This window comes from Hippocampus guttulatus, chromosome 20, assembly GCF_054856545.1.
Source record: "Hippocampus guttulatus isolate MCC_2025c chromosome 20, RoL_Hgut_1.0, whole genome shotgun sequence".
NCBI lineage: Eukaryota > Metazoa > Chordata > Actinopteri > Syngnathiformes > Syngnathidae > Hippocampus > Hippocampus guttulatus.
In genome coordinates this window covers 10,466,574-10,483,646 of record NC_141280.1, presented here as the reverse complement: position 1 = coordinate 10,483,646, position 17,073 = coordinate 10,466,574, and the positions used below count along the sequence as shown (strand labels likewise).

The following is a 17,073-nucleotide window of genomic DNA, read 5'->3' as shown; positions in this document are numbered from 1 at the left end:
CTATTCTTTGAAAATAAAGTTAACAGATCATTTGCATTTTGAGAATAGGCTATACAACAGCAAATAACTGAAAATGTTGAGCAGCTGAGATTGAACGAACTTTAGTGCACGAAGCTGACTCCAATGCGCCATTATAAATTGCAGGTGAGCTGATTTATTTGATACATTTTTGTATCTTTGTCATTTTATTTCGATACCATTAATACTAACGAAATAAAATGACAAGAAGAAATGTAAAATAAAATTCATTTACTCACCAATGTAGTGCCTGTTCACTGAGCTGCAGATCTACGCGAGTGTCCCCAAACGTTTTTAAACGCACCGTAGCTTGTAAGTGCCCAGCCGTGCTCTGATGTTTCCTTGCTGCCTTGGTAAAACAATTTAAATTGGTAAATCCAGTGGCAGGTCCGTCTTGAAAATTGTGTGGAAAGTCGTTCTGCAACCAGATCAACGTCTTCTCCTTCGGCCATTTTGGGTCAAAATGCAGCAACAGCTCCCTCTAGCAGACGCGAATCCAATCACCGAACACGCACGTCCAGTGTCGACGTAAGCCCTTCTAGCTGGCCCTGGTACGCAGACTCGTGATCTGATTGGCTATTACAACCTGACTGCACGTTCATTTACAGCGCACAGGGGCCTGCTCTGTTTAATCTGATGGCCCCGAGCAAGTTTAATTTTCCTGGCAACACAAGCTATCTGAAATATGATTGGTTAAAAACTCTACCATAATAAATAAGCTATTTATCGAGTGGCTTTCAATGTTATTTTAAATAACGACTAAGTGGAAATAATATGACGTAAAGAAGACAGAGAAGAATTTTGTTGACATATTTATGAAAATAAAATAACAAATGAAATTTATGTTATTCTCAGAAAAGTAAATTTATTAAATTTACTTTTCTGAGAATGTTTAGGCCAGCAGAGAAGGCCTTGCTGGCCCTGACGGAACGCCACTGATAAAAGCTCACTATGGCTGTAGTGGTGACCTAAATTAGTAGTCCTGACCTAGTTTTAAAACCGATTCTCTTCGCTGAGAGTGATCTGCAGAACTTTTACCTCATTTAAACTGTTAGTTGCCAAAGTTGGCCGCTCCAATTAATTTTATTGTATTTTAATTTATCACCCTCCTGGTTTAATGGCCCTTTTTTTGGCTGAATTTAGTGACTTCTCAGCTTCCATCATGAAATTTGAGAGAATCTTCATGCTGGGTGATTGAATGAATGTTCCTGGGAGTGACACCACAAACAGTTTAGTTAATAACTAATAATCCCACAGAATGTTTTAATTTGGGTTTAAATTTTATTTTGCAAATCTAATCTCCACCAATTAGAGAAATCCGAGAGTCATTTTCGACTCTATTAAGTAGTATTAATGGTGCGCAGCCACCTGCTCAATCTGTAACCTCTCATAAGGACTGCAGTAAATGTTGATGTTTTTATTTTTTTGTTTGTTTGTGTTAAGGAATTATTCCTCTCTGTTAGTTGTATCTGTTCAAACATTTGAAAGAAACAATGTAATATGCTGTTGAGGAGTTTGGCCTCTTTTGGGTGCCAGTTCCAGTCTCCTAAATATCTGTTTAAACACTTAAAACAAAGAATGTACTTTTAAGCTTACATCCTCTTCCCCTTGAGTAATTAACAGCCCCCATGTGTCTTCTTTAGCACCCCCATCTCGGCAAATTTCCTGATGGCTGTCACTCTTATCTCAAGATTTATGCACAGCAGGGGAAGTCTGGACTTTGTCATCATGCCAAGATCGAATTGCATCAACCTTTCTTTGTTTCCGCGATTTGCATGGAGGCGTAACTCCATGCCTCTCATTATCATATTGTCTCTGTATGATCTCATGACTGTGTTTTTTCTAGGCTTCCTGACTGAAATCTGAAACCCTCAGGAGCCCGAATCAATTCGTAAACTGCAGAAAAATTAATTAAACCCTTCGAAGGTACTGTTCATTGACTTCAGCCTGTATTTGGAGAACCAACATCCTCACCGTCCGAAATTCAATGAACACGCGGAGGAAGAGGAACAACATTTGTTTGTTTGTTTATTTTTATGAAGAAGGTCACCATTTTTAAGGCCTGCGTAATTCCCTCTTCCATCTCCTCCCTTCACAACCCCTTCACACAACAGCCAATTATGGATAATTTCTTACCTGTCTTTTTCTCAAAAAGCTAAATCTTGACCTCTCAGTTCTGGGCAACTATCGGCTCATTTCCAAGCTGCCCTTTGTGCACAAAATTTTAGAAAATGAATGGCAAACAAGTTCATCTTTGCTTTAAACATTTAAACATTTTTCGACAAATTTCAGTCCCGTTATTGTCAATTGCATTCAACAGAAACAGCTCCTCTAAAAGTTTCGAATGACATCAAGATGGCTTCTGATGCTGGTAAATGCAGGATGTTTTTCAGCTCATCTCAGCCTTTTACAGCTTTGACCACCACATAATTGTTAATGCTGAGGTACTGAGTAGGCATTTCAGGCACTACCCTTCAGTCGTTTAAAATCTCATCTGTCCAATAGATCAAGCTCTCTGGCTGTTGGCCCTCACAAGTTACAGTCTGTCCCCTTCTTATCGGGGTGCCCCAAGGTTCAATTTTAGGGCCTGTCATTTTTACACTATATATAATTTCTCTTATAGATGTTATCAACAATTTTGAAGGTGTTTCATAGTACATGTACCCGGATGACCTTTTGTTATATTTTTCGTTCAACTCTGATAGGATACATGAAATAGATGTATTGCAGGTTCGTCTGAGTCAAATTAAGGATTGGATGACTCGCCGCAACTCTCTTCAGTTGTTGTGTTAATTGTTTCCCCTGACATTTCAGTTTCATAAATGGCTAGCTGCTTGGGGTCTCTTATTAGAAACGTGCGCCCTAGTTTGAGAAACCTCAGGGTCAAATTTGATCAGGCCATGCTTCTTGATGAGCACAGCAAAATCACAACCAGCTACTTTTTTTTTCACCTTAAAAACATTTCCAAACTCAAATCCATGGTACCCCATTCCGAGCTAGAAATGATCATCCGTGCTTTCGTTTCTTCACATCTAGGCTCCAGCAATTTTCTCTTCACGTGTCTCAACGAAAGTTCATCAGACCACCTTCATTTAGTTCAAAATGCTGATGTGAAGCTTCTGTCAAGATCGCATGTATCCATTTAGTCATACCACTGCTGTTTTAGCCTATTTGCAATGGCTCCCAGTTCATTTCAGGATCCGATACAAAATTCTAACTCGCACTTACAGGGCTCTCCATGGTCAAGCACCTGCATAATTAGTAAATTTTGCTTCTTTTAACTGTCGTGTCAGGTCACTGAGGTCTGGTGACAGCCTTCTACTGGTTGTACATTGTACAAAATTAACAACTAAAGATGAGAGAGCTTTTGAGTCGGTTCCTCCAAAGTGGTGGAATGCACTTCCATACGAGCTGAGAGCTGCCGGCTCTGAGAACATTTTAAAAAGGTAACTCAAACCATATCGCTTTGCATTGTTTCTGTATTTCACTTTTTTTGTTGTTGCTGTTGTTGTCTGTTGTTAATCTCTTCTGATATTTGATTGTAATAGTATTTTGTAAGACCTTTCTGTGAGAAGTGCCAAATGAATAAAACAAATGTAGTCCAATGCTTTTGGTCATCATGGGTGTTCGGCGATATGCTTTGTCCGATCCCTCAACTCGTACTGTACCTGTTTGGCCTGAGTGACTCTCACAGGTGTCTAGGTTCTGTTTTGAGTTGTCTCCTGCAGGTGGCGGTAGAGGGAACTTCCTCCCATTCCATGTTCCTCGTCATATCATTATATGTCACCTGTGAGAAGAGACTGTAAAGCCATCACTAATTGTCGTATAATTTGCCTTGTTCACATTTAATGTACAAGCACTTATTTTACTTGACCTTCGTCGCATCCCGTCACAGTCATAGTCCTGCGTTGTACAGTGAAACTCCTCTACAACGAAACCTACATGGGCTAAAATCCCCCCTAATGTGAAAATAATTTCATGCATGAAAGCCATTCCCACTTTTCTGCTCCCCCTACGACGAAAAATCCCCCTGTTCCGTTATACGAAATCTTTTTCTCTGCTCTTGCCTCACGATGAGATTCACTACAATGAAAACAAGCCTTCCACAGAAGTCTAATCCAACAGCGACCTCTCCTGCTTCGTTCGGAAACACCAACAGCAACCATCACACTGGTAGACACATGCGCAGTAGTCCAGGAAGTATTTGTATTGTTAATTTCAGACGCAGCAAGAACGTTGCATTTCTAAAATGGCTACAAAACGGACCTTTGGATGTCAAGCAGCTAAGACAAGAAGAGCTTTGACGCTGGAAGAGAGGGTAAAAGTGATCAAAATGAAAGACGGAAGAAGCAAAATAAAAGACATTATCCAAGAAATTGAGAAGTGTTGGGAAGCAAAAGAGTATAAATGACTTTTTAAAACCAACAGACAAAGTGGAGTGATTAATATAAAACAATTGTATGTTAATGTTAAACAATATCAAATAAGTGTATGCTCATATTTATGCACTATGTACAGTATTGGAATAAAAATAAAGAGTACACATATACGTTTTGTGTGTGTGTGTGTGTGTGTGTGTGTGTGTGTGTGTGTGTGTGTGTGTGTGTGTGCGTGTGTGTGTGTGTGTGCGCGTGTGTGTTTACATCTGAGATAAAATTTGCTACAGTGAGTAACCCCCTGTTGTGAAAGATTTCTTGCTGCAAACATGATTTCATTGTAGAGGAGTTTCATTGTATTTCTTAGTTGTTCCTCTTTTGCCCCGTTGTTGTTAAAAGTGTTATCCTCGGGTCATTTTGATTTTTCTTATTGATTGGCTTTTCCTTGTCTTTTTGTGGCAAGTGATTTTGCTTTCTTGATTTCCCTTTGGCGTTTGCCAGCGCTTTTGGTTAAATTGTCCTTATACTGGATATTTTGTTACCAGTGTTTTATGATGTTGTACGTTGAGGGGTTTGCTGTTTTTGAATGGATGGCTCGACTTTACGAAATGGCAAAAGGAGAGATGGATTCCGTTGAACGCGGCATGATTAAAAAGACCGTCTGCACCGCAGCACGATCGAAAAAACACTTGCCAACTAAAATCCCTTCCTGCTTTCCCTTACTTCAACAGCCAATCATAAGCTATCAACCTAAAAACACTTCTAAGCAAATAATAAACAACAGAATGCAATTTAGGTAATCTTAACATGCAATAAGGGCGGCCCGGTAGTCCAGTGGTTAGCACGTCGGCTTCACAGTGCAGAGGTACCGGGTTCGATTCCAGCTCCGGCCTCCCTGTGTGGAGTTTGCATGTTCTCCCCGGGCCTGCGTGGGTTTTCTCCGGGTGCTCCGGTTACCTCCCACATTCCAAAAACATGCATGGCAGGTTGATTGGACGCTCTAAATTGTCCCTAGGTGTGAGTGTGGGCGTGGTTGGTTGTTTGTCTCTGTGTGCCCTGCGATTGGCTGGCAACTGATTCAGGGTGTCCCCCGCCTACTGCCCGAAGATGGCTGGGATAGGCTCCAGCACCCCCCGCGACCCTAGTGAGGATCAAGCGGTTCGGAAAATGGATGGATGGATTAACATGCAATAATATGATGCTCAAACATAAAATGATAATAATATAACATAAGATTAAAATGTACTTTGTCGGTCTTGAGACCTTATTTGTAAATAAACCTTTTTCTACTCCATTTTATCCTTGTCTGCGTTTATGGGTTCCACTCCTGTTCCGGAATGGTCTGGAACCATAACAGGGGCATAAAACCTCAGATAACTCAGCTCCTAGAATCATTGGGACACAAATATTTGAGTTTGCAGCCATGCATAAAATCTGCAACAGCTGTATTATTCTCTTATGAAGACAATGAATACACATAGTCATTATCATTTTGTGTATCTGTTGTGTGTGCTCTGACAAAATGCATTCCTTTGTGTCCTTGAGATTCCTTGTTCAGTCCTCGAAGGATTTAACGCTGAAAGTCGAGGTCAGCCTGCTCCCTCGACTCATCGCAACGGCATATTTTATAGGTCAAATGGTGATTACAGGGTAATTTAATCTGTGACATCGCACTGGGTACAAGTAGACATGAAACATAATCCCATGAGCACCTCCCTGACCTCTGGGACTCTTTGTTTGATTGGGTTAAACATCTGTAGCCGGATATTCTTCACTTAGTTATGTGGAATCAAGAAATAAATGCAACGGTGGCTGGAAGTCACCATCCCGTGCATTGTAAAAACCAACCTCGCATGAATCCTCTTGTGGGAAAAGTTTGGTCGAATGAGAAGAGAACGCAGTATTGTGAAAAAAAAAGTCAGACTCGCCGTTTCTGCACATGGTCTGTTTTTTGCAGCAAATAGGACAGAATAACAGTGAAGACTGACGTGTACTCTGCTGACATGAGACAATAAGAGTCAAAGGATGAGTCAGACTATGGTCATGTGTATTGTTTGTAATTATTGTGGATTGTGTCCTGATAAGTAGCCTGCGATTAGCCCGCAATGATTTTGCATAGAGCAAAATGTGCATGAGTCTGAGGTGTCCAAAAAGATCATATTTACGCCCCATTTGTGACTTGGTTTTTTTGCTTTTATAGTTTAGCAGGCTAGCATGGAGGTGACCTCTCTGTCTTCTGACCTCTGTGGGGGGGCGGTGTGGTGTGGATTCAGTTCTTTTCTCAGCGATGGCCTGATTCTAACAGTAAATGGTTGTCTTTTGCTAGCTGTCCTATGTGATTGACTTGCAACCAGTCCAAGATGTTGTCCAACTTTCGGCAGGTGAGGTGGGAAAGCACCATTTAATTGGTGGGGAAGGACTTGACTACTGGACTGCTCGAAATGGCTCAGGGATTGCAAATGAAGGGGCAATACTTGTCTCATCTTCGTGGACCCTGGCAACCGTGATATGCCACGACTGGCCAATGCTTCCTAAACAGATTTAGTAATGCCATCTTATGTATTGCTTATCAACTCTTTCAGAATGTCATTCAACCACTGGGGGAGCAGCTTTGTGAGTTCAAGTATAGTTCACTGATGGCCCCAAATCCCATCTGAAGGCTAATTTGGGTTTCGGAGCTTCTTGTTGACTTTGAAACTTAGCTTGTAGCCGACGTGTGCACATTTTGAGCATGACGTCTCTGATCCACTGGTTAAAGGACACTTTGAGTCTGTCCTCTTTCATCTCAAACTGCTTCAAACAACAAAGCGTGTGACGGAAAAGTGGTTAGGACTGCACGACTGTCCGTGTTTTATGTTATGTGTTGTGTTTATTATTTTACTTTATGTTAACTGTTTTGTTAAGCGCTTTGTTACAGCTGCCGCTGTTGTGAAAGCGCTGTATAAATCAGCATGTATTGTATTGTGAATAATGTCAGCATCCATTCTGGTTGTCTAAATATGAAATATTGATATTTTTGCCAGGCTATTTTGACTTCCTGCCCTCCTCAGCAATAACCTCTTTGCAGGTAATTTTATCACACAATTGTGGTAAAAAGTAGCTGTCGTACAACCGAGCTCACTATTTAGCAACACAGAGTAATTATTTATTGTTTTATTGTTTTTATGTCTTCTCTTAGGTGTATGTATGTAGATATATATATATTACATGAGAGGTCATTTTTCTGACTTCCGGGTTGAGTGAACGCTGGCGCGTTTTGGCTGCCGCTGCTCAACCCGTATTGTTTTGTGTTTTTTGTTATTGTAAAGTGTCCTTGGGTGTCTTGAAAGGCGCTTATAAATAAAATGTATTATTATTATTATTATTATTTCACACAAATCAATAACTTGTATCAAATTTAACAATTCAAGCTTCAAAAATATATATTCAAACCAATATCAAGCCAATCATTTTCAGCCTGCTAAGGATTCACAAGGATGCAGATATTACTGGAGATGTCGAGGAACCTTGTCACTCTGTGCTTCATTGATAACATTATCGCGCTCTTTTATCCATGTGTTATGAACACTCAGAGTATGATTTATTAATTACCGTTTCCCTTGGAGGGCCGTTATGACTGAAACCATATAAAAAAGTAAATAAAAACGGTTTCTTCAACAATTGTTGACGTTACTGTAATGAGGGGTTTGGTAACAAGAAAATACTTACAACATGTCTCTTATTTATTACATATGAGATTTTAAAATTTTGGTCAAGATTTTAGCAAGCATCATGAAAGTTGACATCTTTGATTTGCTTTCGCGGGCCACAAAAAATGATCTGGTGGGCCTGATTCGGCCCCCGGGCCATGCGTTTGACACAGGTGACTTATAGTATACTGTGAAATGATTCTGAACAAAAAATAAAATGACATAATTTGACCTATTTGTCAAGAGTGATGTGCCACTCACAAAAAAAAAACAACGTAAAACAGCTATAAAATAAAGAAACACGCAAACATGTCGTGTAATGTTTCTATGTTTCTATCGTGTACATTTAAACATTTCTTTTGGATATGGCAGAAGTAATAAAGCTACGGCGGGCAGCTGGAGTAGGAGTAGCAGGAAATGCGTACGTTTCCTCATTCATTTGCTTTCCAAAATATAGTACGAACACTTCGCTTGATGCTTGCACACAATGACAACAGGTTGTCCTCGTGCATTTCTATTTTTAGAGACCCTGTGAGAAACTTTAAAAGATGACTGTCTCTGGAACCAAGTATAGTCTTCCTCAGCCTCAGCCATGAAGAAATGGCTAAATATAGACAGCCTGCCTGTCTCTTGTGTTGTCTGACACTCCCGTATCCTGCCTTCACCAAATAAGGTCGTATTGTGACTGTTGATGATGCCATTGTTACAGTATGTTAATGCTGATTGCTAAGATATGCTACAGTGTGACACAGTTCGGGAACGAACTTAAGGGAGATCGGATTCCACAAAAGTAGACACAAACAAAATCCGGACCAAAAAAAAAAAAGTTTATTGAGTAACAAAACCGCACTGACAAGGTATGACTCGAAATTGCTGGTAAAAAAGAAACACCAAAAAAAACCATGAAAAACAAGACATTAACAAAAAGCACTTGCAAAGGCAAGATAATAGCAAATCTGAGATTATAAACGAAAAGTGAAATGAAAACATGAGCAAGATAAAAATTTTTAAAAAACGAAATACTTACAAGGCGAGAGACAAGAGAGCAAAAACGACAATGACGAAATCAGGAGGTCTATAAAACATTCTTTCTCCGCGTCACAATTCTGTTCTTGTGTGTGTCTCCAGCAGGTGGCAAAGGAGGGCCATCCCTCCAGCGTGCATACCTGCTGCCAATGTGTCATCAGTTAAGGCATGTATTTAAGGACTGCCTGATTGCCGAGTCACCGTTGAATTATTGACCTTGTTTGCTGCTCATGCTCAAGTGTTGTTTTGTCATTTGTGCAATTGGACTCTTGTCATTTTGTTTATATTCTCGGATTTACTATGACCTTGCTACGACGCTTTTTGTTTATGCATTATTTTTTCCTGGCTCCTTATGACAAGCGATTTCTGTTTATACTTTGTCAGTGCGCTTCTGTATATAAATAATAAATAAAAAAATTCATTCATTCATTTTCCGATCTGGACACCCTGAACCGGTTGCCAGCCAATCGCAGGGCACACAGACACGAAAAACAAACCGCGCTCACACTCACAGCTAGGGACAATTTTGATTGGTTAATCAGCCTGCCGTGCATGGTTTTGGAATGTGGGAGGAAACCAGAGTACCCAGAGAAAACCCACGCAGGCCCGGGGAGAACATGCAAAGTCCACACAGGGAGACCGGAGCTGGAATTGAACTCGGTACCTCTGCAGTGTGAGGTCGAAGCACTAACCACTGGGCCACCGGGGCGCTAAATAAAAAATATTACAGATTTTGTTTGTATCTACATTTGTGGGAGCCGATCGCCATTCAGTTTGTCCATGAGGTGTGTCACTCCTATTTCCCCCTATTTCCCTATTTGTGAAAAAGCATATTGAATGTTTATCTGCATTTTTTGAAACTTTTTTGGGGGTGGGGGGTGGGGGGGTCAAAAAAAAAAGTATGTATTATTAATAATCAAGGGGGCGACCCGGTAATCGAGTGGTTAGCGTGTTCAACTCAAAGTGCCTTCCTGTGTGGAGTTTGCAGGTTCTCCCCATGCCTGTGTGGGTTTTCTCCGGGTACTCCGGTTTCCTCCCACATTCCAAAAATATGCATGGCAGGCTGATTGAACACTCTAAATTGTCCCTTGGTGTGAGTATGAACGCGGATGGTTGTTCGTCTTTGTCTGCCCTGCGATTGGCTGGCAGCCGGTTCGGGGTGTCTCCCACCTACTGCCCGAAGACAGCTGGGAGAGGCTACTCCCCCCTCCCCCTCCCCGCGACCCTTGTGAGGATAAAGCGGATCAGAAAAATTGATGGCTAGATGGATATTAATCAAGGGACCACTCAGTGTCGTCGGACCGCGGGCCGCCAGTTGCCCACACTGCCTGATTTACACACAAGCGTGCAGATATGCGCATCTTCTCACTCGTCTCACCCACTGACCCAAGCAGAGGGAAGCCGCTAAAAGGATGCTTAGGTTTCCACTCCACAAGCGTGCGTCCTCGACCTCTCCCGCCGACTGTCGAACGTGCGCGTGACGCCGAGAAGTCTACTTAAACCGGAATTAACTCGCTCGCAATCGTCCTTTTAAGTGCGCGCAGAAACTAAGCCTGCAGACGCTATTCACCGAGGGGGAGACGAGCTCACTCGCACAAAGCCTGCACGTAGCAGCTGTTCTGGGTGGGCGAGTCGCGTCCGAAGCATTTATTTCCACACGTGTCGTGGCTTGGGGGAAAAATGCGATATCAATCGGATACTTTTCTCGCGTTTTAAGTGAGATTTTATCCGAATGAACAGCAGTCATGGGAGAGTGGACCATATTGGAGCGTCTCTTGGAGGCGGCAGTACAGCAGCACTCGACGATGATCGGAAGGTAAGAGTTTAGTGAAAGTCATCAACCTTGGTGTCTGAACACATGCGGTTGAAAAAAAAAGTTATGTCTTAGTGATTAATATAACGTTAAAATCTGTAAAAAAAATGTCGGGTGGAGAGGTAGTTGAAATAAATGACAAATGAAAGTTAACATCTCCAAGGACTACAAAGTGACAAGTGACGCTATTTCAGTGGTGGACAGCATCCTTAACATTGACATGAACAGATCAGAGAGCTCGCCATTGATAAGGAGTCAGATTTCTTTTCATCTTAGCTGCGCCAGCTCAAATAGTAATAAATTCTGTTCTATAAATAGCCTTTGTTGTCCAATGGAGTTTTTCATCAAACCGACACAAGGACTCGCAGTTGATGTCTGACTTTTGTCAAACAGTACATTTTCAAATTCACGGGCCACAATAACTGTATTCAACATTTAGAATATAATTTTGTTTGGTGTATATATTCTGATGTATTCTTGGATACAGACAAATGTAATTACCAATGCTTTTTAATTTAAAAATGCTCTGGCATAAACCTTACATTGGGTCATGATGTTATATCATTTGTTAAACACGGCATGTATCATAATTTACCATGATATGTAATTATCCCCCCCCCCCCCCCACCAAAAATGACTATTTGGGTCCCCCGGAACAGACGACAAATTAATATTGATATGTGTGCAGTATATAAAACATTTACAAAGATGAAAAAAACAACTTTTTTTTCACCATGACTTTGTACAACTCAAGTGAATAGGTTTTAGTTTGTCGGAGAAGGGAAGTCAAAAGTAAACAATCCAAATTATGTGAAAATGTGGGTGCGGAAAGATGCACACTATTTTCTGGGCGTGCATCGTTTTCCAACTTCTTCCGCTATTCATGTGAACTGTACAAGGAAAATGGAAATCATATCTAGACGGAAACTAAAACGAAACAACTGAGCACCTAAAGTATCGTGATTGCAAAAGTGTGCACGCCTTCCTGTGTGATGTGGCCGGTCGCATTCGGAATCGGAGGTAACGAAACAACTTGTGGAGCAGGTGGCACAGTGCTTCCAACGAAGAGTGCACCCATGCTCACTTGCATATTGTCGTTCATGTTACTCTTTGATGGGTTGCTACTGATAAGCAACACATGCTCAGATAGGTCAACACCCATTGCAAAACAAACAAACAAAAAAAAAAAATCAGGGATGTGAAAACATATGTGATAAAAAACACTAAAGGGCGCATCAAAAGGCACGTGTGCCACCCCTGGTATTATTTTAATATTACTGTGCAGCCATACAGAAGAAGCAAGGTTGAACAGTCATTTGTGGATTGTAATTTAATTTTCATTATTACACTATACTTACCGGTATTCTGACCTTTTTTTTTTTTTTGCAATCGTAAAAATACTTCATATAATTAAAAAAATAATAATACCAAAACTAATCAAAACAAAAGTGCAATAAAGCATTAAAAAAGTTAGAAATCCGTTCTAAAAACGAATAAAGCTAACTGAATGTAAAAAAACAAAACAAAAAAAACATAAAAGTCAAGGGAAAATGAAAACTAATTAAAATTCCAAAACTATTTCAACCCTTGTTCCATCCGAAGAAAAAACAGCGCCAAAGCACGACGTTGCCACGGCCATGCACCATCCTTTTGACAAGGAAAGCCTATGAGAACAGCTGAACTTTATTTGGGGAGAAACTGGAGCACTTTTAAAGGTGTGCTGACTCCAATTTTGTTTGGCAACAGAAACCTGTCATTTGAACAAGCAAACGTCAACATTTTTTTTAATCCACTGTCAATACAAACACACCATTTAAAGCATTAAAATGTATGGATAGCAATGTAGACTGTGACCAAAAAACACACAAAAAAAGTTAATTATACAATATGTGTTGAATGACTGTCTGTCTCCTCAGGATCCTGCTGACCGTGGTGGTGATTTTTCGCATTCTGATCGTGGCAATAGTTGGAGAGACAGTGTACAACGATGAGCAGTCCATGTTTGTATGTAACACCTTACAGCCAGGCTGTAACCAGGCTTGTTACGACAAAGCCTTCCCCATCTCTCACATCAGGTACTGGGTGTTCCAGATCATTATGGTCTGCTGCCCCAGCCTTTGCTTTCCTACTCTGTCCACCAGTCTGCCAAGCAGAAGGAGCGACGCTACTCCACAGTTTACCTCTCACTGGACAAGGAGCAGGACACGAAAAGAGACGACAGCAAGAAGATCAAGAATGCGATTGTTAATGGCGTGCTACAGAACACAGAGAACACCAACAAGGAGGCAGAACCTGATTGCCTTGAGGTCAAGGATGCCCCCAATTCAGTCATGCGTACGACTAAGTCCAAAATGAGAAGACAGGAAGGCATATCCAGGTTCTACATCATTCAGGTGGTGTTCAGAAATGCACTGGAGATCGGATTTCTTGTGGGTCAATATTTCCTTTATGGATTCAACGTCCCTGCTGTGTATGAGTGCGATCGATACCCTTGCATCAAAGACGTCGAGTGTTATGTTTCCAGGCCAACCGAGAAGACGGTGTTTTTGGTCTTCATGTTTGCAGTCAGTGGAATTTGTGTGGTGTTCAACTTAGCAGAGCTCAACCATCTCGGGTGGCGGAAGATCAAAGCTGCCGTTAGAGGAGTGCGAGCCAGGAGGAAGTCTATTTATGAAATCCGCAACAAAGACTTGCCAAGGATGAGTATGCCCAATTTTGGACGCACTCAATCCAGTGACTCTGCATATGTATAAATATGTGTAACACAAAAAAAAAAAAAAAACACTGCAGGACAGCTGTGTAGAAACTAGAGTAACTTATATATTAAGCTGAAACAAATTACCAAAAAATAAAATAAAATAAATCATACTTTAAGATGACCATTGGTGGCATTATTCCCATGCCAATATGTTTCACACACTTTCATATGACTTTTGTCTTGGACTGTACTGTGCCACGAGATGGCCGACATAGCTCATCAATATTTGTCGTAGTTGGATGTACGCATGTAGAAATGTACTTTTTTGGGAACGAAATGGACATGAATGGTTTGAGTGGAATGATGAAGCTCTGCCGGTGATGGTTCCATATTTGTGAAGTGCATCTTAAAAATATAAACAAATATATTTGTAAACAAAACACAGAAAGGACAGACATTATACAGTATACACATTAGATGATGAATAGTTAACACACACACACCCTCACACACTCACTTCTTTGCTCTGGACACCTGGGCTTGCACCACAGGCCTTATCTGGAGGTCTCCCTCCATTTTTTTAATGACACCTAAGCGCCATATTTATTTATTTATTTATTTATTTATTAAGTGCCATACATGTACAGTATATTGTAAACACAGCATATTGGTATAACTTCTATTATACAACACGCAATGTACAGTACATACCTATTCAGAGATGTCGATGACACATTTTGTGGTCAACCCACAAAATATTTTTTCAAAGGAGTCTCAATTAAAAAAGCTCGCATGGGTTTCCTCCAAGTACTTTGTTTTTCTACCATGTCCCCCAAAAATATGCATGTTTGGGTTAAAACAAAAAACTAAAGTGTCCAAGCGTTGGAATGTTTGTATGAATGATTGTTTGCTTATGTGTTTGTGTGTTTACATTTGAAAATGGAAGAAAAATAATGATGTCGTGGGTTTTGATCATGGGTCAAAATTGTGTATTTTCAACATATTTAATAAAAATGAGCCCTATGAACGATTAAAATGTGTTTGATTTTGGCATCATCTGACAAGATTGATTTGCAATTCAATGCTTTTGCCCGATTTCTATATTTTTATCACCTCTAATCTAATATCACCGCAATTTCATTTCTCAAGCCTGCTCTTAGCTTTCACCTGAATTCTGAGTTGACAAGCCCTTGACTCAAAAACTGGGGCTCACTCAGGTTGAGAACAGCTCATCGGAACTAATTCAAACATGTCTGAGTACGCCACAAGAGCGAGAGCCAAAACTGTCCTCTGTCTTGAACAACACTTGTTCTTGCGTTGAATTTATCATGGTGATAAATGGTGGTGGGTGAGATCCGCTTGGACTTCCAAAAATCCCTGGACGGTGCGGGGCTGTCCTGGTCGACATGGGACAGTGCCTCTGAATTTGCAGACCAGGGTGGTAGTCCCCCTTTTAAAGTCATCAGTATTTCCATCCATCCATTTTCTTCCGCTTCGGGCCGCGGGGGCAGCAGCTTTAGCAGGGAAGCCCAGACTTCACTCTCCCCAGCCACTTCTTCCAGCTCTTCCCGGGGGATCCCGAGGCGTTCCCAGGCCAGCTGGGAGATATAGTCTCTCCAGCGTGTCCTGGGTCGTCCCCTGGGCCTCCTGCCGGTGGGATATGCCCGGAACAACTCACCAGGGAGGCATCCAGGAGGCATCCTAATCAGATGCCCGGGACACCTCATCTGGCTCCTCTTGACGTGAAGGAGAAGTGGCTTGACTTTGAGCCCCTCCAGGATGACCGAGCTTCTCACCTTCTTATAAGGGAGAGCCTAGAGACCCTGCTGAGGAAACTCATTTCAGCTGCTTGTATCCATGATCTTGTTCTTTCGGTCACAACCTTCGCCTTTTGGCTCAGTTCGTTTTTAGCCATGACAGACCGATAGCAAGTCCGCATCACAATCGACGCTGCAGTGATCCACCGTCGATCTCCCGCTCCCTCCTGCCCTCACTCATGAACGAGACCCCAAGATACTTAAAATCCTCCACTTGGGGCAAGATCTCATCCCCCAATATTCGTTTTGCTTATTTGAGAGTTTAGGATATTTTTTTCTTAACATGAAAGTGATTTGTCCCAATTATTAAATTCTTCATAAAGAATTAATGTATAACATTATTATTGTTTTTATTCATCAAAATCTTTTTGTATTTTCGTCTACTAAAACTGGACGAAAACTATTAGCTATATTAACTATAACTGCCAATCACAAAATCCACGACTGAACAGAACAGTGCTAAATACTGATGACATTTAGCTCGGACACTGAATTACACGTGATCTACACACAATGAGGTCTGACCTATTTGACGTTAGTGTATTTCACGGGTGCATTAATCGAGCTCCCTTAATCCAGATTAAATATCCAGATGTTATGGGACAGAAGACGACAAGTGGACCACAAAAAGAAGGTTTGGCTATTGGATCCATATGATTCTGACATGACGCGCCAGATGTCTGATTTGACAAGATTTTACGTCACGAATCCGAATGTCAAGTGTTTGTCGAAACTGTTTCGAGCAGGCAAAGGCAAATTACAATAGTGGCTTCAATGTGAAAATGAGAAAGCCATCTGAATTAACTCTCAACTCAACTGTACTCCCTCTTACGAGTACCAGTCAAGAGGCAAGGAGCAGCATTCTGGCCCAACTGGAGAGGCTTCATGGAGGATTGAGTGACTCCAAAGTAAAGTGCATTACTGTAATCCAGACGGGATGTAACGAAGGCATGAATTCCTGTTTCAAAGTGCTCTTGACAAAGGAGAGGCTTGACTTTAGCCAGTTGCCTAAAATGAAAGAAGCTGGATTTAACAACGGCACCAATTTAACTGTTTAAAATCTCGTCGAGTGGCTTTTCCCTTTGGCTACATTAGGACCATGCTCACTTCATTTGACGCGACTGCATTCATAATAATCAATTGTCTCATACCTACCTCATGTTTCTGTCTGCTTGGTAATAATTTATTTGGGAATGGAACGATTTTACATCTAGTTCATTCAATTTTCTGGTTGAGGCTAAATGTTCCACTTTCCGGTGCCTTTATAAATCCAATTTATTATTATAACTAAAGAAAAACAACACAACAACAACATTTATCAACACAAGACCACCCTAGAGTAGAAATTATGCTTCAATATACTCAGCTACAATAAAAACGTTCTCATTTATATCTCTTTTCCAATCATTCTGCTAAAATAACTGACCATCAAGTTCTCCATCCTCCGCTGAGCTAGATTTTGCCAGTCAAGCAACATTGTCCGTGAAGGCTTCACACCCCACCTATAAATGTGATTTTGCTGACGATGTTGCAAGGAGCAGTGGCCCCTTATAAGTGTCTCAGGGTCAAACAATAAAACGTTATCACTTCACTGCTAATCTCAGCAAATGTCTCTTTCCTCCGAACGGTAGGAAAA

The 17,073-nt window shown here is 41.1% G+C and overlaps 1 protein-coding gene across 1 annotated transcript; it reads left to right on the top strand.

Moving 5' to 3' along the window:
• The first annotated feature begins 10,396 nt into the window (after positions 1–10,396).
• gjd2b (gap junction protein delta 2b) lies at positions 10,397–14,627 on the top strand. Its single transcript, XM_086101121.1, is given in 3 exon segments — positions 10,397–10,925; positions 12,839–13,044; positions 13,047–14,627. Coding segments are annotated over 3 exon segments (906 nt in total). The 5' UTR covers positions 10,397–10,854; the 3' UTR covers positions 13,676–14,627.
• The last annotated feature ends 2,446 nt before the right edge of the window (positions 14,628–17,073 follow it).